Source organism: Sinocyclocheilus anshuiensis, unplaced genomic scaffold (genome assembly GCF_001515605.1).
Source record: "Sinocyclocheilus anshuiensis isolate Anshui unplaced genomic scaffold, SAMN03320099.WGS_v1.1 scaffold524, whole genome shotgun sequence".
Classification (NCBI taxonomy): domain Eukaryota; kingdom Metazoa; phylum Chordata; class Actinopteri; order Cypriniformes; family Cyprinidae; genus Sinocyclocheilus; species Sinocyclocheilus anshuiensis.
In genome coordinates this window covers 46,825-72,672 of record NW_015555703.1, presented here as the reverse complement: position 1 = coordinate 72,672, position 25,848 = coordinate 46,825, and the positions used below count along the sequence as shown (strand labels likewise).

Sequence of the window (25,848 nt, the reverse complement as noted above, 5' to 3'; positions counted from 1 at the left end):
TTATGGATAGAGGACTTGTATTTTAGCCAGAAGCAATGATTTGAAGTTAAAACATCTTAATGATGGTTTCGTTTATTACAAACAAGTGATGGACTGGAGTGGTATGGATTACTTGTGGATTATTGGGATGTTTTTATCAGATTTGGACTCTCATTCTGACGGCACCCATTCACTGCACTACCTTCAGATGAATAAACAGACTCATCTACATCTTGGATGGCCTGAGGGTGAGTCAAATTCAGAACATTTTCATTTTTTGCTGAATTATTCCTGTAAGATCACAAAACTATTGACTTCTGATATATAAAAGTTTACTAAAGGAGCTAGAGAGTTTCACAATTGGCTTCTAAACTCTTCCTGATCAGCACTCTCTCGGTTTAAATCTAGATTAAAGACATATCTTTAGCCAAGCATTCATATAATGTCCTCATAAACAATTATATCTGATGAAAAAGTACCAAAAACGCATGATCTTTTGCCCGAAATGTTATGAACAGCAGCTACACTAATTCTTACGGTGGCCGAGAGAGCTCAACGCGCTGCAAATTAAAAAACACAGTTATCTACAGTATATTTAGTAGTAGCTTGTCAGTGGTGACTATGTCAAATTGATGTAGCTACATATGGCAGAAATGTAGCCTACGGTAAAATTCAGTTAATGTCGTAATCAAACAGATGATGAACTTTTTTTTTACAGCAATGATTATATGTTGCAATCAAACTTGTAATAAAATTTGGCAGTTTATGTTGTTTCAGGGTTGGCATCATCTGAGGTCCTCTGGGGGTTTTGCATCATCTCTTCTCTTTGTAAGAGAGATGTCTTTGAGAGGTCTTTGTAAGGGCTGGATCCCGACTGAAGCTTGTGTAATTCCTAGTTACCATGGCAAAGCTGAATTTTCAGCATCATTCAGTCTTCAGTGTCACATGATCCTTCAGAAATCATACTAATGTGCTGATTTGCTGCCCAATTAGGCCTATGATTGGTTCTCAGTTAATAATGGCTTGCTACTCAATATTTTGTGGAAAATTATTTGATGAATACAAAATACAAAAGAACAGCATTTATTTGAAACAGAAATCTTTTGTAACATTATAAATGTATTTTTTGCTCGGTTTAATGCTTTCTTGCTGAATAAAAGTTTTTTTTTAAACTATTACTTTTTACTTAACTATTATTTATACTTCGTGTATCTTGGTTTCCAAAAAATATTAAGCAGCACAACTGTTTTCAACATTGATAATAATAAACGTTTATTGAACATCACATCAGCATATTAGAAATATGTTTCAAAATATTACCTTTTGAAAAGATACCACCCCAGTGACAGCTTTTGTACCTTTTTTTTTTTTTGAGAGTGTATATGGACTTAGATACTGTTTCCCATCATCCACTGGAGAGTGCAAAATCACACTGTCAAACACATACCTGCAACCACTGATAGAGCTACCACAACCCGTGTCCACATTGGCCAACTCTGTCTAAACCCCCTGCTGTGTAACATCTACATTGAGTCATATCACTTGCTTCATCTTTATGTTTTTGCCCTGTTTTATTTTTTCTTCTTCACAAATACATGAAACAATCCCCTTTCCAATTGTTCAGAGATCTTTAATCCATCTTCAGGTCGGCTTAATGCAGTGCGGCTCTAATAGGATCGCTGGTATTAACCTCTGGGACAAAACTGCCAGCTGTCCCAGAGCCCCCTATTGGCCAGGCTGAAGTACAGGGTAAGGGGGTGTGATGGGGCAGAACGAAGAGAGACTGAGAGAGAGAGAAAAGGGTAGTGTGTTAGTGACTGGAAAGGGTGATGGGATTTAGTAGTGACCAACGGTGGATTGACAAGTGCTTTTTCTTGGAGGGACCTTCATTACCACCATTACTACCTTCCTAATTTACTTCTTCGTTCTCTGCGTGTCTGTTTCTTTTTGCCCCCTCGGGACGTCTGTGCTCTCAGGTCAGGGTGTTTAAACGTATGGCTGATTGAGCAGGCAGTAGACGTGGACGTCTCACCATGGCGTTGGGTGCGGTGTGGAGCCGAGCTAAAAATGTGTGCCAACAGAACGGCCTCCTCATCCTGTCAGTGTTGGCCGTGGTTATCGGATGCCTGCTGGGCTTCTTTCTGCGCTCCAAACACTTCTCTGAGCAGGTTAGTTTTGATTTCCTGCACCTCCTGAAGCAATAATAGTTATTGTTTCCATCTTTCCTGCAGTGTCTCAACGTTCCTGCCATCTAACATTAGTTAATGGCAAGGATTAATTGTATAGCTGAAGTGACAGCAGTTGGAGGGTGACCGTGATTTCACCAAGTACAACATGTTCCTGGATCAACATCCTTGTTGATCCTGGAACAACATTCCTATCAACCAATCAGAATTGAGGGATAACATTTCAGGAAATGTCTGTTTTAGGCTTACAATCAGGGTTAGGTGCTTCTACACCCTTGTTAATCGGCTATCATTTCACACAGTTTTTAGGAATAAATTATGGGTAGGGTTAGGTTTAGGGGTAGGGATTGGGTATATTTTTGGACAGTAATGTTGATCCAGGATAAACAAAAGATGTTGATTCAGGAACATGTATTGCTTGGCAAAATCACGGCGACCGCAGTTGGAGCTAGGTAGTATTCTTATTGACATGATGCACATTTTTTTCGAGTTGTGTTAAAAGTCACATGTAAAATGACTTGATTACGCCCTTTCTTTGATTAGTATGTTTTTAATTTCTGGATTAGAAAAAAGAAAAAAATAATGCTTCACTGAATCTTCTGAATTAGAACAAATCTAAATTGCTTCACTGCTTATTAAAATTGTAAACTTTTGTCCTACAAATCGAAGTCATGTGGTGCAACCAACATGCAGAAACAAACAAAACAGGAAATTATTTCATGACTGTGTGTCAAGGTCAGTAAGTCTCTTAAACTATCAGAAGATTTGTACCTTTTTGTGATAAGGCAAGGTTAGTTCAGGCTGTAAAATGTTATGTGTGTAACACCCCAAAACGTATTGATATTTGTGAATGAATAATTCACGCTATTTGTAAGAAAAATACTTTTACCTTAAAAAAAGATATATTTAAAAACTGAAATGAATTTTTAAGATGTGTACACTCAAATGTATTCAGATATGAAAATATCGTTGTTTACTTTGGTTGGTTACACCAAATGACATTGTAATGGTTTTTTTGTTGTTGTTGTTGTTGAAAATGGTATAAACGTTTTTCAAAGCCAGTGTGAATGCAAAGAGTGCAAGATTTTGGACATTTTTATTTGTTATTGACCAAAACAAGATGGTACACAGAAAACAAAAAGGTGAAGGATTTACTAAAACAATTTTCCCTCAGAATTTGATAGTTAATTTCACAAATATTTACAAAGACATGGCAAGTAACATAATGTGAATTTTTGAAGTAGAAAACCTGAAATAGTATTTTCTTGTGAAACACATTCCAGTAATCTTTGTTTTATTTACAACTTTGAAAAAAAATATTTTTTACAGTGCATAAAACAACTACATTGGACAATAATCTGTCTACAGGGCTGAGTCTGTTCATTTCACTAGCTGTTTCATTGATAAAGTGAGTTGTGCTCTCCATCAAAGCTCTCTGTCATTATGACACGAGTAAAGCAGGCATCTCGTGGCCCTGAGGGATTATCAGTCACTCATCTGAAACGCTGAAGCATTATTGCAATAAGGATCTAAAGTTGAAAATCTCATCACATCTTCTCATCCATCTCGAGTCGAACAACTCTCACTAGTCCTGTCATGAGGTTAATGAACAAACCTATTTGTTTGAAAATAGGTGAAACTGGAGTCTTTTGGTGTCTATTTGTGTATTATTATTATTTTTATTTTTAGTACTTAACAGAAAGTATTATGTTTATTTAAAAAATAAGAAGATCAAAGATATTTGAAACAAACTAAATTAAACATTGACTTTTTAAGTTTTTGTCATTATTTAGTAATTGAGTTTTATCTTAAGTGAAAATTCTACTTTCATATTGTAGGTAATTTAGTTTTGGTTTATGGTGAAATTAAAAAAATATTATATTATATTACCTTAACATTTTTGCTTATGAGTAAAGAAGATATATTGATTAAATTGGTGTTTATAATATTTTGTTTTTGTTTTTGTTTTGGGATCAATGGTTTTGTATTTGGGAAAATAAATATTTGTGATTAATATTAAATCAAAATGTAAAGTTTGAACAAAACCATAAACATCATTTGATTTAAAAAAAATAATAATAATAATAACAATACATTTGGATTTAGAGTGTGTTTTAAAGTTGGTCCAAAGTGTTTGTTTGTTTGTTTATTAAGTATTATTATAGTCAAGTGTAGAAGATATTAATTATTTTTTAAATTGTTGCACGTTTACACTTGTTTAGTTTGCTAATATGGAATACTTTTATCTATGAGCTTTAAGTCTTGTCCACATCCAGATTATTCTGGTCAAAATTCATATCCAGGAATATAACTACATTATTATATAATATATTGTGGAAGTAAGTACAGATGTTGTACAACAGTACAGCTGGTTTGATGCTGAGATGAGTGACTGCTTAACTGCATAAATCATCCATAATAATAATAATAATAAATCGCATGAACTTGCTCAGACTCTGACAATAGCCAAAAAGACAAATGTGATCAGTTGATAATCAATATTGACAGTTGATTATTGAATTGAGTTGAAGTTTGTCACTATATTTTCAGTCAGTTATTACACCACTGTAATGTTTAGCAATAAGCTCTGGCATCCCTGTCCGTTTAGATTACGCCACATGGCAGCTTTAGACTTTAAATGACCCGAGTCAGGGATGCCAGTGGCAGATGTAGGGGCTCGGTGCCAGCTGTTTTTATGTTAGCATTAGCAAGTAGCACAAGAAAGCCATTTATCAGCATTGATCATGATGCTACTTGGACAGTGGCCCTGATCTGAGCTTCACAAATCCCTGCCCCCTCCTTAATGCAGGCCTATAAGCGCATTAACACCAGCATCATGTCTCTCAGCTCGCTTCAAACACAATATGGTCTTCAATAAGTCTTTCTCTTGCTTAGGGTTAGGTTCTTCTTCAGCAACTTTCTTGAGCTGCAGTATTTTTATGTAGTGCTATCTTGAAGAGACATGATGATATTAGACAATTTGGATTATAGTAGAAACTGTTTTTTTTCATGAACTAATGATGAAATTAAAAGGACTGTAACATCAAAAGTCATTAAACAGTCACTGTCATTCTGTTCAAAATAAAACACCGGTTTTTATGTAAATTAGGCATATTATAGATTGTGACTTATCAACAAAATTATTTGTCTGGCACAGTTAACTGCGCTTGTCAAAGGAGGGGGCTTTGTTGAAAACGACGTGTTTGAGAGAGGTGGGGCATATGACCTACAATAATGTACAGTATTTGAAAAATAATGTGTTTTTTGAACATTAAAGCATGTCAACATATTCTGTTACACAAAATAATGATCTTTAAAATAGCATCATATGACCCCTTTAATATTTTATTAGCTAAACAAACGCAAAGCTTCCACCAAGAAAAAATAGTTCAAGCAAGAGTATAGTGCCGACTGCTGTTACCCGGATGAGCCTGTGTTATTAGCTTTTACCTGTTGTTATCGAGGGATAGCATACCTCGGAATGTCGTGACTGGCCAATCAGAATCAAGTATTCCACAGAGCCGTGTAATAATCTTTGTGAAAGATGTGTTTTGTTGTTGATTAGCATTAATGACAGACAGCTGCAGGCATTTATATGCTGTTGGTTCTGTTTCTCCTGAAGGAGGTGAAGTACTTCCAGTTCCTGGGGGAGTTGCTGATGCGGATGTTGAAGATGCTCATCCTGCCTCTAGTGGTTTCCAGGTAAGAGGGGACAAAGCAGAGGTGGGACCAAGTCATTGTTTTGCAAGTCACAAGTAAGTCTCGAGTCTCTGCATTCAAGTCTCGAGTCAAGTCCCGAGTCAAGACAGGCAAGTCCAAGTCGAGTTGCAAGTCCTCAGCTTTAAGATTCAAGTCTTAAACAAGTCATTAGTGCTTTTTGCCCAAATTAGTGTCTCAGTATTAATTACCATATCAAATTCATAGTAATTTATATCAGGAAGGCAGGTAGAATATGTTTGACATAGTTCAATTTCATGTGAGATGGGTGCCCTTAGTAAAACTGCTCAAGTTCAATTTAGGGATTGTGCCAAAATAGGATAAGCAGTGAAAAAAACTATTTTATTAGTAACAGAATAGCAAAGACAACATAATTTCATAGAAATAACAGTTGCAACATTCTTCTGTAATTGTGCTTTTGAGATTGAGAGTTTTTTGCTATTGCAACAGTTAGAGATCCATCCGTGCTGTATATATAGGTCCGGGTCGCTAAAGACCCGAATATGTAATAACGATTAGCGAAACATTCATGCATTTAAGGGTTAATGGAGGTCATTTTCTAAGAAAGAGAGAGGGCTGTTTATAAGGGCTGTTACTTTTGTCATTGCTTTTTGAATGAAAGATCAAGTGGATAAGTGAGTGATCAAGGTTTATCTAATAATTCTGTTGCACCAAACTTCAAACCTTTAAAAATAAACAGGTTTACATTTTTAACCCATCATTTTGATCGGATTTAAGTTATATTTATATTTTATAATAAATTATATTATATTTAAGTTATATTTTATATTAACTTTAATCCTGATTGCACCATAACTTTAAACTCAGACTTAAATCTCAATTATGGATTATATTGAAGGTGGAAGAGAGCGCTGTACATTCACTCCCCCCACCTACAATCCCTGCAAGACTCGAACCCACAACCTTTGGGTTACAAGTCCAACTCTCTAACCATTAGGCCATGACTTCCCTGACTTCCTTTTCAAAACCACATTTACCAAGTACTATCAAAGCCAATATTGCCAATGATACCAATACAGATACTTATATTAAATAGAATATTTCTAAGAATATTTCTAATAAAATTGGCAATTATAGTCATTTAACATTATATTTGAAAAACATTATTTTTAACATTTAATATGCTTAATCAGGCACTTGCAATTGTGGAACATGATACATTTAACAAATATACATTTTAATAGACTTACAGCAAATCAATTACAATGAATGTCACATACAGGTTTGTCGTTAATTAGAGCACCTGATACATATTCATTTAGATTGCTGAATTAAATCACTAGCAATCTTTACTAACACTTATGATACATTTTTTCAATATGCATTTGTATAAAAATAGCACATCACACTCTATATGTATTTACATTTGGCAGATGCTTATCCGAAGTGACACACAGTGCATTGCATTCGCATTTTATCAGTTCATGCATTCCTTGGGAATTGAACCCATGATCTTGGCATTGCTAGTGCCATGCTCTACTGTTTAAGCTATAGAAATGCTGTCCGTCATATTATTTTCTTTCTTTTGTGGAATACAAAATAATATTTTTTAGAATGCATTATTATGTATTTTCCATACATGAAAATTCATGGTGATTTTTATTGGCAACCTGCAAAAATGACACAAAGCACCATAAAGTGACTTGTGCACTGTATTCACGTCTTCTGAATCCTTATGATATATTAATGCAAATAACTATGCATTATCCTTTCAAACATGGCACCTCCAGATGTCAGTGACATCATTGCTTCTTAAATAATTGATAAATCATAAATATTCTTATAAATATTCTGAAATATGTGATAAATATTTGGGAGCTACAGCAGAAAGGAAAATAATAGTTTGAAGATAATAATTTGAATAACATCTGAAATTTTGGTCTGTTCCTCCAACAAAGCTATCGCATGGCTTCAGAAGTCTTAGAATTAGTCATGTGGACTACTTTTATTGCTTTTATGGTTGTTTAACTCTTTTCTCCAATCTCTAATATCTTTAATAAACGAGCAAGAAAAGAGCAGTTCAGAAATTCTGCAAAAAAAAAAAAAAAAACAGAGTGAGTAACCCTCTAAAACATGAAATTTGGTGAACTGCTAGTATTGATTAAGGATTTAACAGCCATGCTGCTTGTGAAAGATCTATAACGTGCAACCACTAAGATAGAATAAAACTATCCACACCAAATGATCACATGCCGGATGTGCTACTTGCCTCCTATGGTGCAGCAGTCTTAAAAGGAAGTTGATTGTCACTCCACACACACACTTCAGGATGGGTCAGTGTTCCAGATGCCCAGCGAACACAAACACAGACACTAGGGAGTCATTACGCGGGGTCAGTGTTGTTAATTACCTCTAATCTAAGGAAGCTAAGGACCAAATGTGTATGCACAGTAGCCAAGATATCTCTAATCAGACACCAAAGTAGTGCTTCCAAATACAACGGCCAGTGACTAAATATAAAACAGTTAGGTCTGTGTTGACCTAAATGTTAGTGCTTGTACTGTAGTACTAAGCGGCAAATTGAATTAGGAAGTCAGAAAGGCACATATGCAAAAGTAGTGGCTCTCTTCTCAAGAGAAACATTTGGCTTATGAGAACTTTCCTCATCAGGGTTGGAGACCGAAGATGCTGTGTTCAAGGGTCAAGTAGGGCAAAGGGTTGTTGATAAACCACAATCAAAGGCACTTTCTTATCCCTGTGTGCATTTCAGTACGATGGTGATCTTTAATCAATGGCCGCGCAGACACGCAACCATACAGACGCAGAACAGTTTGAAAAGTTCACCTATAGGGAATTCCATGAGATTATGGCGTGCACTTTATTCTGAATCTAGTTTACACTGTAAGAAATTATCACAACTTTAACAGTAAAAATCTGTGACTTGGTTAAGGGCAAGTTCCCTTACTATAAACAGCGAAAAACAGTAATAAATCTAACATGACAATTCTTGTCATTTTACATACAGTTGGATTTACAGTTTTTGGAAGTGAAAACCCAGCAAAAATATATATTTTTCTAGCCAAAATATGCATATTTTTAAATATATGTTTAATATATGTCGTAACAATGTTAACAAAAGTTAACAAAGTTCAATTAAATGTTTTTGAAATAGAAAATATATGTAGTTGGAACCTTCGTATACCAAAATATATTTCAAAATGTATTTCAGGGGCAAGAAAATACATTTCCAATATTACAGTACCCTATATTTAGTCTAAATGTAAATTATTTAATAACATTTTTAAAAAGTGTTATATGCTCACACTTGTTATAACACATGTTTATTTTCTTAAAATGAAAATATATGGAGAACAAAATAAAATTTTAAATGCATTTTATATATATATATATATATATATATATTTAAAATGGACAATATATTGTTATAAAATATATGTACATACATAAATATTTTAGGAGAATTATCCCAAATTTTCCCAGAATTCCCTTTGTGACACTTCGCATCTGATGGTTTTTCATTTAAATAACTGTTGTTGTTTTTTTTTAGCATTTATGTAGATTTTAGTACAGGTTTTATGTAACATCTTATGGTGTTAAACGAATGTTTTTTGCATTATTTTAGTGTTGTGTGTTGTTGTTTTGTATTTGTGTGCATGACACTCTGCATATATATTAGTATTTACCTCCTTAGCTTGTGGAAAAGCCGCTTGTGATGAGCTTTGATTCATTGTGAGACTTTCTCATTATCACCTGTGTTTTTTTGGTGGTTGTCAGTATATTAAAAGGTACAAAACAGAATTTAGTACTAGTAGTAGGTTGGTATTATAACATTATATCAGTTCATGTGAGTTTATACATTTTTTATACAGCAAATTTAAAAACGTTCCTACCACATATTTCATAAAGTACAGCTGTAATCACAGCTGCCATGTTTTATTGGTAGCTCATTGGTCTATAGGTAAATACATGATAGATGCTTTAGATGTACTGCCTTTGATAACATGGCACTATCTGAGCCCCAATCATATCCAATTCTTCATTTCCTGTTTACATTTTAATACATAGTTTACATTTTAATACATGTGCAGAATGAGGATCTGTACAGAGCATGATGCAGGACACATAATCCTCTCATATGTTAAAACAGTCTGCTTTAAGACATCTTTTCATTTTTCATGTTGGCTGCTGTAATGATTGCATCTATATGGAGAAAATCAATCGAACTTTTGGAAGATTAAGGCATGCCTTTTTTTCAGCTCAGCTGCATCTCTGGCGGCGGATTAATGAACTCTATGAGATAATGTTCATTAAAGCAGATGTGGTTTTTTTTCTTTCTCAAATTTGGTGTGTGGGGGTCTTCTGAAATGAGGAGACAAGGTGCCCTCTTTGTGTTTGTTGTTTTAGTTTGGAAAACCATGATCCAGATCTATTTGATGTTTGAATGGTTTTCAGGTTAAATTCCTTTTGCATATTTAGCATGCATATTACTAATATGCATATTGGGCTGTTTATTAGCACTTATAAAGCACATGTTAATGCCTTTTTCTGCATATTTTAGATCCCTTAATCGAACTTAACTACTACCTAACTATTAATAAGCAGCAAATTAGGAGTTTATTGAGGCAAACGTCATAGTTAATTGTTAGTTAATAGTGAGAACTGGTCCCCAAACTAAAGTGTGACCTAATATTTTTGCATGCTTATAACTCCAGCCAAGGAGCATTAAAGTCTCATCAAGTTTTTATGCATTAGTACAAAAAAATGTAGGATTAACAATATCTACAGTAATTAATTTAATTCATTTTTATTACTACAATTAAGTAGTAATAAAACTGTTGCTTGACCCCTGTAGTGAATTATTAATAATTCATTAGTCATTGATCATTAGTCATTAGATAATGAGTCAATACTGCATGCGCAATTATTGTGACAGGAGGTGCTGCTTTAATGTGGCACCGCGAATGTGGCTCATGCAGGGAACCCTGCATGACTCAGACGGGGCACGGTGAGTGCATCGCTTGCCTGGGCATGAGTCTCGCCCTGCTTCGCTTGCGATCGCCTTCTTTCATGAAGGCAGTCCTCCCCAGTCTGCTCTCCCGTTTCTTCCCTCCCAGGAGCCTAGGAGTAAGAAACAGCAGGGCAATGGGACTCAACTATCGGGCTCAAGTGAACTCACGCCAGCACAGGTCCCGCATGCTTCACACTTCCCGCAACGCCTCGACTCGCCAGTGTATTTCACATGTGAGGATCAGTGCCCCTCATCGGCTGGTCTCCTTTGGTGGGTATGAGGAGGAAGTTGTCGCTGATGACTCATGAGTGGGTGTGGTCCAGCGAGGACCCAGACACTACTGTTGATGACGCTGAAGAAAGAGTTTATTTAAAATTTGTTATTTAAAAAGTTTAAAATTTGCTGTCAAAATTAACACTGCTGGAGAGACTTGGGCTAAAAATCTATTTAGCCAAGAGCTCTCTGTCTCCCAGTCAGCGAGTCTGGGGACAGTTATCAAATCAGCCCAGATGCAGGCTTGGATTATGTTGGAACCCTCCCTGATAAGTCAGCAGCTAGTGGGGTCGTTCAGACTCGGGACTTCACGTCCCCCCAGAGTTTTCCAAAGGATGCTCAGCCTTATATCAGCCGCTTCCTCTGTGATTCCTATGGGCCTGCTTCAATATGTGGCCCCTTCATATACCATCCCACACTTGGTGCCTGGGATGTTTTCATTTTAGGGTAACCCACTGCTACATCAGAGCTGTGGCCCTTGGAAAACCTGTCGCCTGTTTCAGCCAGGCATCCCATTGGTACTGACCTCTAGAAGGAAGGCGGTCTCAACAGATGCCTCCAACATGGGTTGGGGAGCACTGTACCCATTGTACCCATTGGGGACCACTGTCCCCATAGCGTAAAATGCAACGCTCGTTCCCTTATCTCAAGGAACCGAGGTTATGTTAGTCAACGGAGCGTTTGTTGTATGCAGTAATAAGAACATGAAAATCAGTCCAGTATACATGGGGGGGCAATGCATTGGAGGTGTAACAATGCATTGTTACACCTTTTATTATTTTGGCTAAAATGTATACTGGACATGTTTTCAAGCAATTCACCCACATGGACTTGTGTGAGTGTTTCTACTATATACTGTATGCCCAGATGTAGAGACTTTATCTGGACTTTCCCATCTCCAGGCAGGATAAGGGTAATGCTCTTGTCAAACAGAGGTGCTTCACAGAAAGCTCCAGATGGTCTGAAAGTCCTGCTGGCCGCCTGTAGCAGAAACACATGCAGGGTCAGACAGCAAGGGGCTTAACACACATGTACATACACTATTAGCATACATGAGCACCTGCTCGCGCACAACCAGCAGTCAGTACACTATACTGCTACAAAAGAAAACAAGTATGGAATATTAGACACTAAACTATAGAGTGATTAAAGTCAATTAAATAGTGTTCTTTTTTTTTCATGTCGATTCTAATGACTTCAGTCTGTTTACTTTGCTAAAGGAATATTCGGCACTGCAAAATTTGATTTTCATACTTAGTATTTTTCTCTTGTTTTCCATTACAAATATCCTTTACCAAGATACATGTACTTGAGAAGCATAATGGCATAAGATATTAAGTTTTGTTTTGTATCAGAATGTATCAAAATGAAGTGAGTTTCTGTTTAAAATGAGAAAAATTATCTGCCAATGGGGGCAGAAAAATAATCTTGTTTCCCTTTGAATTAAGAATATTTTTCTTACCACATTGGCAGATTTTATTTTTATTTTTTTTAAATAACATATTTTATATATATTTACATAGTGCATGTTCAAGTTAAGTTCAATTGACAGCACTAATATTGCTTAGCAAAACAATTAATTTGACCTTTTTTCTTCACTTTCAGTGGAAGTGCATGCAAACATTAAAGTAGTCACTGTTTCAGTGGTATAGCTACATGACATAAAGCATATGTGAACATGATTTTAGTCTGAAAAAACTTTTTCTGTGTTTTATAACTTCAACAATAACACCTAAAACTCTAAAACTATTTTACAGCTCAAATAATATGCAACTTTGAACAGAGGAATTAATGTCAGTGCTTTTATAAAATTATGAGTTTCATATTTATTTTAAATTCTCCAGAAATTGGCCCTGTTCACTTTTTGCAGTGAACAACATTATGCCAGAAATGCATGTTGAATAATCTTAACTTACACGCTCCTGTTCTTATTGCGAATGATTTATCGGTGCACACTGTGAAAATAAAAAAAAGCCTTGGTAATCTAAACTATTAATCCAAGCCAATATAATGCTGTTTTACAATAATATAAAATAATTGTATATTTAATATTGCACTACTGATTGATGTAGTTAGGTTAGTAGTTAAGTTAGTTAGGTTGCTTCTTTTGGTTAGCTACTCTCCAGCAATGGCTGTCTCATATGACAGCAAAGATTTCATTACTAACAAGCTCTTTTCATTGTCTCTATATCAGAGATCATTTTGGCTTTTCTGTCTTACAAATCCTCCAAAGTCTGGAATACAATGGAGAATTGCTTTTTTTTTTTTAAATATTGAATTCAACATAGTTCACTAATTTGGTGTTTCCTGAATCCACAGTTCCAATGAATATACCCAAACAGCATTGCAAAAATGTGTGGTTGGAACTACAGCTCTCGACCTGTGGTTAGAAGCATAGTTTCTTGATAGCATGACATGTGGACAAATAGATCATGCATTTGAGCAAAATAAGCAAGCTGACATGCAGTATAAATTTCATTCTACGTCTTTTAATTTGTTAAGAGAATTGAAGCATAGTTTTTAAAGAGTGTGCATGTGCGTACACTCTAAAAAATGCTGGGTTGTTTCAACCCAACTTTGGGTCATATATGGACTAACCCAATCGTTGGGTTAAATTTTTACATTACATTTTTAACCCAAAAGTTGGGTTAGTCCATATTTGACCCAAAGTTGGGTTGAAACAACCCAGCATTTTTTAGAGTGTACGCACATGCACACTCTTTAAAAACTATGCTTCAATTCTCTTAACAAATTAAAAGACGTAGAATGAAATTTATACTGCATGTCAGCTTGCTTATTTTGCTCAAATGCATGATCTATTTGTCCACATGTCATGCTATCAAGAAACTATGCTTCTAACCACAGGTCGAGAGCTGTAGTTCCAACCACACATTTTTGCAATGCTGTTTGGGTATATTCATTGGAACTGTGGATTCAGGAAACACCAAATTAGTGAACTATGTTGAATTCAATATTTAAAAAAAAAAAAGCAATTCTCCATTGTATTCCAGACTTTGGAGGATTTGTAAGACAGAAAAGCCAAAATGATCTCTGATATAGAGACAATGAAAAGAGCTTGTTAGTAATGAAATCTTTGCTGTCATATGAGACAGCCATTGCTGGAGAGTAGCTAACCAAAAGAAGCAACCTAACTAACTTAACTACTAACCTAACTACATCAATCAGTAGTGCAATATTAAATATACAATTATTTTATATTATTGTAAAACAGCATTATATTGGCTTGGATTAATAGTTTAGATTACCAAGGCTTTTTTTTATTTTCACAGTGTGCACCGATAAATCATTCGCAATAAGAACAGGAGCGTGTAAGTTAAGATTATTCAACATGCATTTCTGGCATAATGTTGTTCACTGCAAAAAGTGAACAGGGCCAATTTCTGGAGAATTTAAAATAAATATGAAACTCATAATTTTATAAAAGCACTGACATTAATTCCTCTGTTCAAAGTTGCATATTATTTGAGCTGTAAAATAGTTTTAGAGTTTTAGGTGTTATTGTTGAAGTTATAAAACACAGAAAAAGTTTTTTCAGACTAAAATCATGTTCACATATGCTTTATGTCATGTAGCTATACCACTGAAACAGTGACTACTTTAATGTTTGCATGCACTTCCACTGAAAGTGAAGAAAAAAGGTCAAATTAATTGTTTTGCTAAGCAATATTAGTGCTGTCAATTGAACTTAACTTGAACATGCACTATGTAAATATATATAAAATATGTTATTTAAAAAAAATAAAAATAAAATCTGCCAATGTGGTAAGAAAAATATTCTTAATTCAAAGGGAAACAAGATTATTTTTCTGCCCCCATTGGCAGATAATTTTTCTCATTTTAAACAGAAACTCACTTCATTTTGATACATTCTGATACAAAACAAAACTTAATATCTTATGCCATTATGCTTCTCAAGTACATGTATCTTGGTAAAGGATATTTGTAATGGAAAACAAGAGAAAAATACTAAGTATGAAAATCAAATTTTGCAGTGCCGAATATTCCTTTAGCAAAGTAAACAGACTGAAGTCATTAGAATCGACATGAAAAAAAAAGAACACTATTTAATTGACTTTAATCACTCTATAGTTTAGTGTCTAATATTCCATACTTGTTTTCTTTTGTAGCAGTATAGTGTACTGACTGCTGGTTGTGCGCGAGCAGGTGCTCATGTATGCTAATAGTGTATGTACATGTGTGTTAAGCCCCTTGCTGTCTGACCCTGCATGTGTTTCTGCTACAGGCGGCCAGCAGGACTTTCAGACCATCTGGAGCTTTCTGTGAAGCACCTCTGTTTGACAAGAGCATTACCCTTATCCTGCCTGGAGATGGGAAAGTCCAGATAAAGTCTCTACATCTGGGCATACAGTATATAGTAGAAACACTCACACAAGTCCATGTGGGTGAATTGCTTGAAAACATGTCCAGTATACATTTTAGCCAAAATAATAAAAGGTGTAACAATGCATTGTTACACCTTTTATTATTTTGGCTAAAATGTATACTGGACATGTTTTCAAGCAATTCACCCACATGGACTTGTGTGAGTGTTTCTACTATATACTGTATGCCCAGATGTAGAGACTTTATCTGGACTTTCCCATCTCCAGGCAGGATAAGGGTAATGCTCTTGTCAAACAGAGGTGCTTCACAGAAAGCTCCAGATGGTCTGAAAGTCCTGCTGGCCGCCTGTAGCAGAAACACATGCAGGGTCAGACAGCAAGGGGCTTAACACACATGTACATACACTATTAGCATACATGAGCACCTGCTCGCGCACAACCAGCAGTCAGTACACTATACTGCTACAAAAGAAAACAAGTATGGAATATTAGACACTAAACTATAGAGTGATTAAAGTCAATTAAATAGTGTTCTTTTTTTTTCATGTCGATTCTAATGACTTCAGTCTGTTTACTTTGCTAAAGGAATATTCGGCACTGCAAAATTTGATTTTCATACTTAGTATTTTTCTCTTGTTTTCCATTACAAATATCCTTTACCAAGATACATGTACTTGAGAAGCATAATGGCATAAGATATTAAGTTTTGTTTTGTATCAGAATGTATCAAAATGAAGTGAGTTTCTGTTTAAAATGAGAAAAATTATCTGCCAATGGGGGCAGAAAAATAATCTTGTTTCCCTTTGAATTAAGAATATTTTTCTTACCACATTGGCAGATTTTATTTTTATTTTTTTTAAATAACATATTTTATATATATTTACATAGTGCATGTTCAAGTTAAGTTCAATTGACAGCACTAATATTGCTTAGCAAAACAATTAATTTGACCTTTTTTCTTCACTTTCAGTGGAAGTGCATGCAAACATTAAAGTAGTCACTGTTTCAGTGGTATAGCTACATGACATAAAGCATATGTGAACATGATTTTAGTCTGAAAAAACTTTTTCTGTGTTTTATAACTTCAACAATAACACCTAAAACTCTAAAACTATTTTACAGCTCAAATAATATGCAACTTTGAACAGAGGAATTAATGTCAGTGCTTTTATAAAATTATGAGTTTCATATTTATTTTAAATTCTCCAGAAATTGGCCCTGTTCACTTTTTGCAGTGAACAACATTATGCCAGAAATGCATGTTGAATAATCTTAACTTACACGCTCCTGTTCTTATTGCGAATGATTTATCGGTGCACACTGTGAAAATAAAAAAAAGCCTTGGTAATCTAAACTATTAATCCAAGCCAATATAATGCTGTTTTACAATAATATAAAATAATTGTATATTTAATATTGCACTACTGATTGATGTAGTTAGGTTAGTAGTTAAGTTAGTTAGGTTGCTTCTTTTGGTTAGCTACTCTCCAGCAATGGCTGTCTCATATGACAGCAAAGATTTCATTACTAACAAGCTCTTTTCATTGTCTCTATATCAGAGATCATTTTGGCTTTTCTGTCTTACAAATCCTCCAAAGTCTGGAATACAATGGAGAATTGCTTTTTTTTTTTTAAATATTGAATTCAACATAGTTCACTAATTTGGTGTTTCCTGAATCCACAGTTCCAATGAATATACCCAAACAGCATTGCAAAAATGTGTGGTTGGAACTACAGCTCTCGACCTGTGGTTAGAAGCATAGTTTCTTGATAGCATGACATGTGGACAAATAGATCATGCATTTGAGCAAAATAAGCAAGCTGACATGCAGTATAAATTTCATTCTACGTCTTTTAATTAGAATTGAGAATTGAAGCATAGTTTTTAAAGAGTGTGCATGTGCGTACACTCTAAAAAATGCTGGGTTCCCAACTTTGAACTTTGGGTCAAATATGGACTAACCCAACTTTTGATTGGGTTAGTCAATATATGACCCAAAGTTGGGTTGAAACAACCCAGCATTTTTTAGAGTGTATATGCTGTAGTACCAGGGGGAACGCCTGAGTGATGTAAGGAAACCTGCAAAATACAACAAAATAACAGAACAAAAAAGCGGAGCATGCTGTTCGCTATTTACAGCAATAGTCTGACATTAATTTGATCTTGAACTGATTAATTAGCAGAAATTATCGCTCCACCACCTGCTTGACCTCATAAACGATGGCTCTAACCAATATGGTTCCAACATTGCTCCTACGTTTCTGAGTGACAAAGTTTGTACATTTTCGGAACACAGTCATGACTACACTCTAAATCAAGGAGTTTATGCAGTACTGGAGAGAGTACATTCAGAATGGGCATTCTGCACCCAAAGGATGTCTTTACGTAAAGGACTGGCATATGCAAAGGTACAGCTCTTCAAAAGCCACTCTAAAAAATGATGGGTTGTTTAAACCCAACTTTGGGTCAAATATGGACTAACCCAACCGTTGAGTTAAATTTTTACATTACATTTTTAACCCAAAAGTTGGGTTAGTCCATATTTGACCCAAAGTTGGGTTGAAACAACCCAGCATTTTTTAGAGTGTATATGCTGTAGTACCAGGGGGAACGCCTGAGTGATGTAAGGAAACCTGCAAAATACAACAAAATAACAGAACAAAAAAGCGGAGCATGCTGTTCGCTATTTACAGCAATAGTCTGACATTAATTTGATCTTGAACTGATTAATTAGCAGAAATTATCGCTCCACCACCTGCTTGACCTCATAAACGATGGCTCTAACCAATATGGTTCCAACATTGCTCCTACGTTTCTGAGTGACAAAGTTTGTACATTTTCGGAACACAGTCATGATTACACTCTAAAAAATGCTGGGTTGTTTCAACCCAACTTTGGGTCAAATATGGACTAACCCAGCTGTTGCCCAGACGTAGAGACTTTATCTGGACTTTCCCATCTCCAAATATGGACTAACCCAGCTGTTGGGTTAAATTTTTACATTAAATTTTTAACCCAAAAGTTGGGTTAGTCCATATTTGACCCAAAGTTGGGTTGAAACAACCCAGCATTTTTTAGAGTGTAGCTAGTTAGTTTCTCAACAATATATCGTACTATGGTTGTTAAGCAGCAGATCACATCATTGTTCAGGAAACACATCCCTGCATGCTTATGAAATGATCTTTGACACTTTTAAATGGTTTTCTGTCATTAAAGAAATGATAAGAAACCTACCGTTTATTTCTTGTGAATGTGATGAAAACAGCCTTTGTTTTGTCTAGATCATGAAAAAAAAAAACGTTGGTTATATCGTGATCACAAAAAAATTACTTTTATTATGTTGAGATCAGCATAGAGGACATTCCCTATGAACAAATGGACAATAATGGCCATAGAACTACCTGAAGTGGCTATAGTAGACTCTGTAAAGCTAAACTTACATTGTAAAGCCTAATTTCTTTCTGTTCTGTTCTGAATTGGTATGGAATGGATCGAATGCACTGAAGATACATCAGAGGTCAACACACAGAGCAAACATCTGTCTTAGTCTTACTCTCACAGCTGGGTGAAAGGTTGTTCAAGGTGGCAAAAATCTGTTCTTTTCCATATATGATATCTTTGTTGAGTTGTTGAGGATAGTGCAGTCACTGATGATAGATTCGGTGATGGCACCATTAAGTCAAATCAAAGCATGTGGCTTGTTTTTAAGTTATATCAGGAGATACATGTTATATTGCATCTTTTTTTAAGTCTACTTCACATTTAATGTTCCCCAAAACCTGAAGTTACTGAAAAAGTATATTTACTGTGTAGATATTGAACAATGAAGACACAAAATTGACCTGTTTTGGAGATTTTATGTATTATTATTATTTAGCTCTGGTCTTTGAATTTTTTATTTTACTTTATTTATTATTTTATTTTATTTTTAGCATTTCTGCATTCAACTGATTTATGAATTGTTTTATATATTCTTTAAAAATGTTTTTCTCTCCTCAGTTTGATGTCTGGTTTGGCAGCACTGGATGCTAAATGCTCTAGTCGACTGGGAATCATGACAGTTTCTTATTATCTGTGGACGACCTTTGTGGCTGTGGTGGTGGGCATCGTCATGGTCATCATCATCCACCCGGGTGGAGCTGCCCAGAAGGAGGATTCAGAGGACAGCGGGAAGCCCATCATGAGCTCAGCTGATGCTTTACTTGACCTTATCCGGTAAGCCTGTGCTATTGTGTATCTGGGATCAGTCTGTTTGCTGCATAGGCTAGGATAGTTATTGCGTCAGCTTCAGTTAACCATGCAGAGAAATATGCAGTTACTTCCCTCATGTTAGTGATAGAATATAAAGGGTTCCAGAGACCTCACATGATTAGGCTTTGAACTGTCTGTTAAACCTTGAGTAAAGCTCATGATAAGCCAGTTACTGTTTGCTTGAGTAAATGAGGCCGGAGTTTACCCCAGTGACACTATTCCAGTCGGTCAGTGGAACAGTTAGTCAGGAACTTGTCACAGTTAGTCTCAAAAAGGACATAGATAGATTGACAATTCTTTCCGACTACTGAGGTCAGTCAGTCAGTCAATTCAATAGTCAGTCAATAGTTCATACATTTCTTCCACCATTCTTGGCTATTGAGCTTAGTTAGTTCTACTGAGGTCGGTCGGTCAGTCAGTCAGTCAGTTAGTTCATACATTTCTTCCACTATGCTTGACTATTGAGGTTAGTTAGTTCATATGGAGTCCTGAGGAGGGGAAGTACAGCTCCAGATCTTGAAATTCCTTCCACCACGCTGAAGTTAGTTAGTTTCTCAAGAAGGGAAAAACAGACATGCTTGACTGTTGGACATGGTTGCTTGGTTGGTTGGTTAGTTCATATGGAGTGATATGGAGGGAAAGACAGATGTTGACATTCCTATCAACAGGCCTGACTGAAATAGGTTAGTTGGTTAGTTAATTAGTTAGTTAGTTTTAGTTAGTTTTACTCATTCATATGGAGTCCTTAGGAGGAAAAATCTTGACGTGCCTATCAACATGCTTGACCATTGGGAATAAATATTAGTTAGTTACTTAGTTAGTCCTTGTGTGGGGAAAGTCAGCCCCAGATCTTGACATTCATTCCATAATGCTTGACTGGTGGACATTGTTAGTTAGTTTTTGTTAATTCATATGTTAATTCATATGGAGTTATACAAGACAGCCCAAACCTTGACATTCCTATCAACAGGCCTGACTGTTGGAAATAGGTTAGTTAGTTAGTTAGTTAGTTAGTTTTTGTTAATTCATATGGAGTTATACAAGACAGCCCAAACCTTGACATTCCTATTGACAGGCTTGACTGTTGGAAATAGGTTAGTTAGTTAGTTAGTTAGTTAGTTAGTTAGTTTTTGTTAATTCATATGGAGTTATACAAGACAGCCCAAAACTTGACATTCCTATGAACATGCCTGACTGTTGGAAATAGGTTAGATGGTTGGTTAGTTAGTTAGTTAGTTAGTTTTTGTTAATTCATATGGAGTTATACAAGACAGCCCAAACCTTGACATTCCTATTGACAGGCTTGACTGTTGGAAATAGGTTAGTTAGTTAGTTAGTTAGTTAGTTAGTTAGTTCGTTTTTGTTAATTCATATGGAGTTATACAAGACAGCCCGAATCTTGACATTCCTATCAACAGGCTTGATTGTTGGAAATAGGTTAGTTGGTTAGTTAAGTAGTTTTAGTTAGTTTCACTCATTCATATGGAGTCCTTAGGAGGAAAAATCTTGAAGTTCCTATCAACATGCTTGACCATTGGGAATAAATGTTAGTTAGTTAGTTAGTCCTTGTGGTGGGAGGAGTCAGCCCCAGATCTTGAGATTCATTACATAATGCCTGACTGGTGGACATTGTTAGTTAGTTAGTTTTTGTTAATTCATATGTAGTTATACAAGAAAGCCCAAACCTTGACATTCCTATTGACAGACTTGACTGTTGGAAAGCATAGGTATTAAGGACAATGGTCTTTAAAAGTGAGCCACACATTTTGTATGCAATGATGCATGTGTTGTACTGTGTTTATTGATTATGAGCATTATTATTGTTATCTACTTACTTAATAGTCATTCCTCAGAAATCTAAACATAAATCACATTACACATAAAGGCAACTGCATTGCACCTTTACATGCCCTATGTTGATTAAAAGACATAATGACTTTATTTCAGCCTGAATTTCCGTGGAGATGTTAAGTGGCTATGATGTTGAGGGATCAGGAGAGCTTAGACATGGCTCAGTTTAGGGTTGGCTGAGGACTAAGGAATAAGGAATTTCTGCCCCACCTGTCACCTGTGCTGCGTGACAGAGCATGGCTCTCTGTCATTGGAGTGTAGGGTGAAGACTGGAGCCTAAACTGATTACTAATCTGAGCCTGAGACCATATGGCCCTCATTGAGGTGATGAAGGAGGAGGAGACTATTTACTTAAAGCCACAAGTTTATTTTTTAACAGTGCATTTCATGATGAAAGTCTTAGACAGGTAGAATTAGAGAGGTACCAAATTAGCATGTGATGTTTGTGACCTCCATTGAGAGGTTATTGGGATTGGCGTTTCTGGGGCCCTCTGTGCTAACCAGACAGTGTGTTGATAAGCAAACTAAAGCAAGACACTTGGATTAGGATTAGTTGACTGTGTCACAGTATGCACACTTCTGCAATGCACTTATGTTTTGCTGGTGATGGGAAAGAACATATACCAACATAAAACTGCATTTTGACATCACAGACCCCTTTGTGGTGTATTTGCTTGTAAGTGTAGTTGTTTGAATTTAGCTTAAATGCTGTTATTATCTTTTAACTTTTAGGTTCATACATTTTAAACTGCAGTTACAGAGTTGGACTTTGCCCAACTGAAAAGTCTCTGGACTTCATATACCCCTCTTCTTCTGTTATGCAAGGGGTGCTTTTACAGATGCAAAAAAATACCATGGTTGATCAACAACAAATGTTGTGTTTTGGATGTTGGTCCCATAACTAACCTAATTAGCTTAATCAACAAAAGTTCTTGTTTATTCCGCCTCAACAGCTTAGTTTTGCTGGCGTACCAGCCTGACCAGCACCAAATTAGTAGATAATCGGAATAAACCAGTTTAGTATTTTCAGCAGGTTAGGAAAAATCAGAAAGCCACTGATTCTGTGCAATAAACATTAATATTCATAATAATATTCATAAAAAACCTCTCTTTCCTCCATCAGCAACATGTTCCCAGCCAACCTGGTCCAAGCAACTTTTCAGCAAGTGAGTTTTTGTGTTTTCAAATTAGTTTGTGCCTTCAATGCTTGAGCTGTTAAACCAGAAAAATGTCATATTAAAGATATTTACTGATATTGACTTGAAACGTTGATTCCTAAATAACACCAAAATTTCCCTTTTATACATACCATCCACATAAGAATGTAATTTTAGGTGGAGATGCAGGATATGTAACTGTAACCGGCCAGTATTACATACCATCCACTGTAATTTGTAATTTTAGGTGGAGATGCAGGATATGTAACTGTAACCGGCCAGTATTAAAGTTTTTTTTTTTTTTTTTTGGTATTCGTCAGTATTGGCTATTTAATTGTACAGCTCATTTCCCCATTTGTCAATCTTAAAAACACTAATAAATTAAAAACTGTTAAATATGATCTTTATTATTGTTTTCAAAATTAATATCAAATTTTCAAACTGCACATTATAATGTTGTGATCCACTTCATCAATTTTAGCTTTTAGTGTTTTATTTCATTTATTTTGACAAAACAAATTATCGGCCATAACATGGAAATAATTATCAGCTAATATCGGCCAGAATTGCATACGTAATGTTGTCTACTGTACCTTTGGCTTTTATATTTTCGCATTACAATGATTTTGCTGTTAATTTATGTATGCCATGTTAATTATTAATTGTAGTATCGCACAAAGAGCATCCCTATCATGAAGTCCAAACCCACAATTGGTCAGGACGTACTAGACACCACCACCAGACGGGTCTTCATTTATGGAATCCAGGATGACAATGGCACAGACATCCAGAACTTCTCCCTTGACCTGACGCCACCTCCGGATGTGGTCTTCAGAACGCTTCCTGGCACCAGTGAGGGCATGAACGTCCTCGGTATCGTGATCTTCTCAGCTACTATGGGTGAGTTGTAGCAGCAATGTCTGAAATTCCACAGCTTTATCCAGTCTGTTTTATAAATACTCAAGTATTCTTGTCATTTAGGAATCATGCTTGGAAGAATGGGACCAAATGGCAGCGCTCTTGTCAACTTCTGCCAGAGTCTGAATGAAGCTGTACTGAAAATTGTGGCCATTGTTATATGGTAAAGACAGGCGTCATCTTGTAACTGAAACCCAAAATTAATGTATGTCTCACTATGACAATAAACCAAATAACTACATGGAGAGTTACCTAGTTGTCGAATGTTCTTCATGTTTGTCATTCTCACCAAACAGTGCCGTTTGTGCCTCAAAATTAGATTTTGTTTTTAATTTTAAATTATTTAATTTCTGAGAAACGCATTAAGCATTTTAGATTTTTTTCAACTGAATGTCAAAATCTTTTATTTTAAATAAGTGATTTAATTTTATGTTTTTTTTTTATGGCAGACATTGAATATTTAAAAGTACAAGACCACAAACATGTCAAAAAGCTAATCTGATGTGATTTTAAAGTTCACATCAAAGGGTAAGGGTAAAGGGTAAAGGGTAGATTCACTTAGAATGAAAAATTGAAAATGTTGCAATTGTGCAAACGTTTTTTTCGCATATGCCAACTGCGCTGATTTAGCACCCGATTCACAGCGAATACTGTAGTTTAGGCAATGGCGCAAACACATATCAAATTAGCACCGATGCCAGTTTGCACTGGCCAATTAACATTGACACTAATGTATAAATAGAATAATTTCAGTCTCATTTAAGTGAAACTATGATATTCTTGTTCATAATATTCTTACTTGCATAGAATGTGCACTCAGGCTCTTTTATATAGAACTTATAGGTTCATTTACCATGTAGTTTCATTTGGTGGTAAAACCATGATGCAAATTGTGCTAGGCACAATTCTTTAGCCTCCAATGAGCCTATTTTACATAGAAAAAGCATGTTTGTGAATATCAAAGTAATATCAATGACTTCATTTAAATACTGAATATGCAGCACAGTTTCAGCACAAAAAAAAAACTCAGTACTGCACCCAGTATTTGCACCTACATTCCGTGTGCAACTGTTTGGTGAATCCCACCTCAGAATGCCATCTATTTCTGGTGTTACACTACAGGTACTTCCCGTTTGGAATTGTGTTTCTGGTGGCTGGGAAGATCTTGGAAATGGACGACCCTTCAGCTATGGGAAAGAAACTGGGCTTCTACGCTATCACTGTGGTCATGGGGCTGGTGCTTCACGGCCTGTTCATTCTGCCTTCCATGTATTTCTTCATTACAAAAAAGAGCCCCATCGTCTACATCCGAGGGATTTTACAGGCCCTGCTCATCTCATTAGCTACTGCATCCAGGTAACAGCACCTTTATGCAGTTCATGTTTTGAGATAGGTCCTGCTAGATTATAACAAACTAAAGACAGGAATAAACTACACAACTTCAAATCAACACGCTTGGCATCATTCACTTACCAACTGGGCATCACACACTAAACGACTGGAGATCATACACTTCCAGACTTTCAAGTTGTTCCAAACACAACAGACGCAGAAACAGGTGCTTCGTTGCTAGAAGACACATGACATATGAAAACAATGTGTAATGCTCTAAATGTTCTAAAATCGACTCTAAATATCAAACATGTTTAATACGCTCCAGCCAGATGGAATCATAGTCTAAAGATAAAATATTGGAGTCTGTGCCGATATCATACTCTATGCAACATCTTGTGAAATCTGTCAACTCTGACTGTCCAGAATGTAAATTCTGAATTCTAGTGAAAAGTTGAGTGGTGAATTCCAGCCTTGAACTGAAAGTAGCACAAATGTAAACGACAAACTCTTGTGTTGTACTCCAGCTCCGCCACGCTGCCTATCACATTTAAGTGTCTCCTGGAGAACAACCACATCGACCGCCGCATCATTCGCTTCGTACTTCCTGTTGGCGCCACTATCAACATGGACGGCACTGCCCTATATGAGGCTGTGGCAGCCATCTTTATAGCTCAAGTCAACAACTACGAGCTAGACTTTGGGCAGATCATCACTATCAGGTAGGGTAAGACATTTGTGAGTTATTCCATCTGAAGAGTTTGGAGGTTAAGTTTATTTATTTATTTGTTTTTTATATCTTTTATCTTTTTTGTCAGTGGATATTAAT

The 25,848-nt window shown here is 35.8% G+C and overlaps 1 protein-coding gene across 2 annotated transcripts in view; it reads left to right on the top strand.

Annotated features, from left to right (window-relative positions):
- The first annotated feature begins 1,744 nt into the window (after positions 1-1,744).
- Positions 1,745-25,848, top strand: part of LOC107671767 (excitatory amino acid transporter 5-like) — a 25,321-nt gene continuing 1,217 nt past the window's right edge. For both annotated transcript variants that reach the window (XM_016464727.1, XM_016464726.1), the window contains exons 1-8: positions 1,745-2,147; positions 5,788-5,867; positions 19,510-19,725; positions 22,736-22,778; positions 23,438-23,669; positions 23,751-23,850; positions 24,810-25,043; positions 25,547-25,741. In XM_016464727.1, coding sequence (XP_016320213.1) covers positions 2,013-2,147; positions 5,788-5,867; positions 19,510-19,725; positions 22,736-22,778; positions 23,438-23,669; positions 23,751-23,850; positions 24,810-25,043; positions 25,547-25,741 — 1,235 coding nt within the window. In that variant the 5' untranslated portion in view covers positions 1,745-2,012. The remainder of the gene's footprint in view (positions 2,148-5,787; positions 5,868-19,509; positions 19,726-22,735; positions 22,779-23,437; positions 23,670-23,750; positions 23,851-24,809; positions 25,044-25,546; positions 25,742-25,848) is intronic.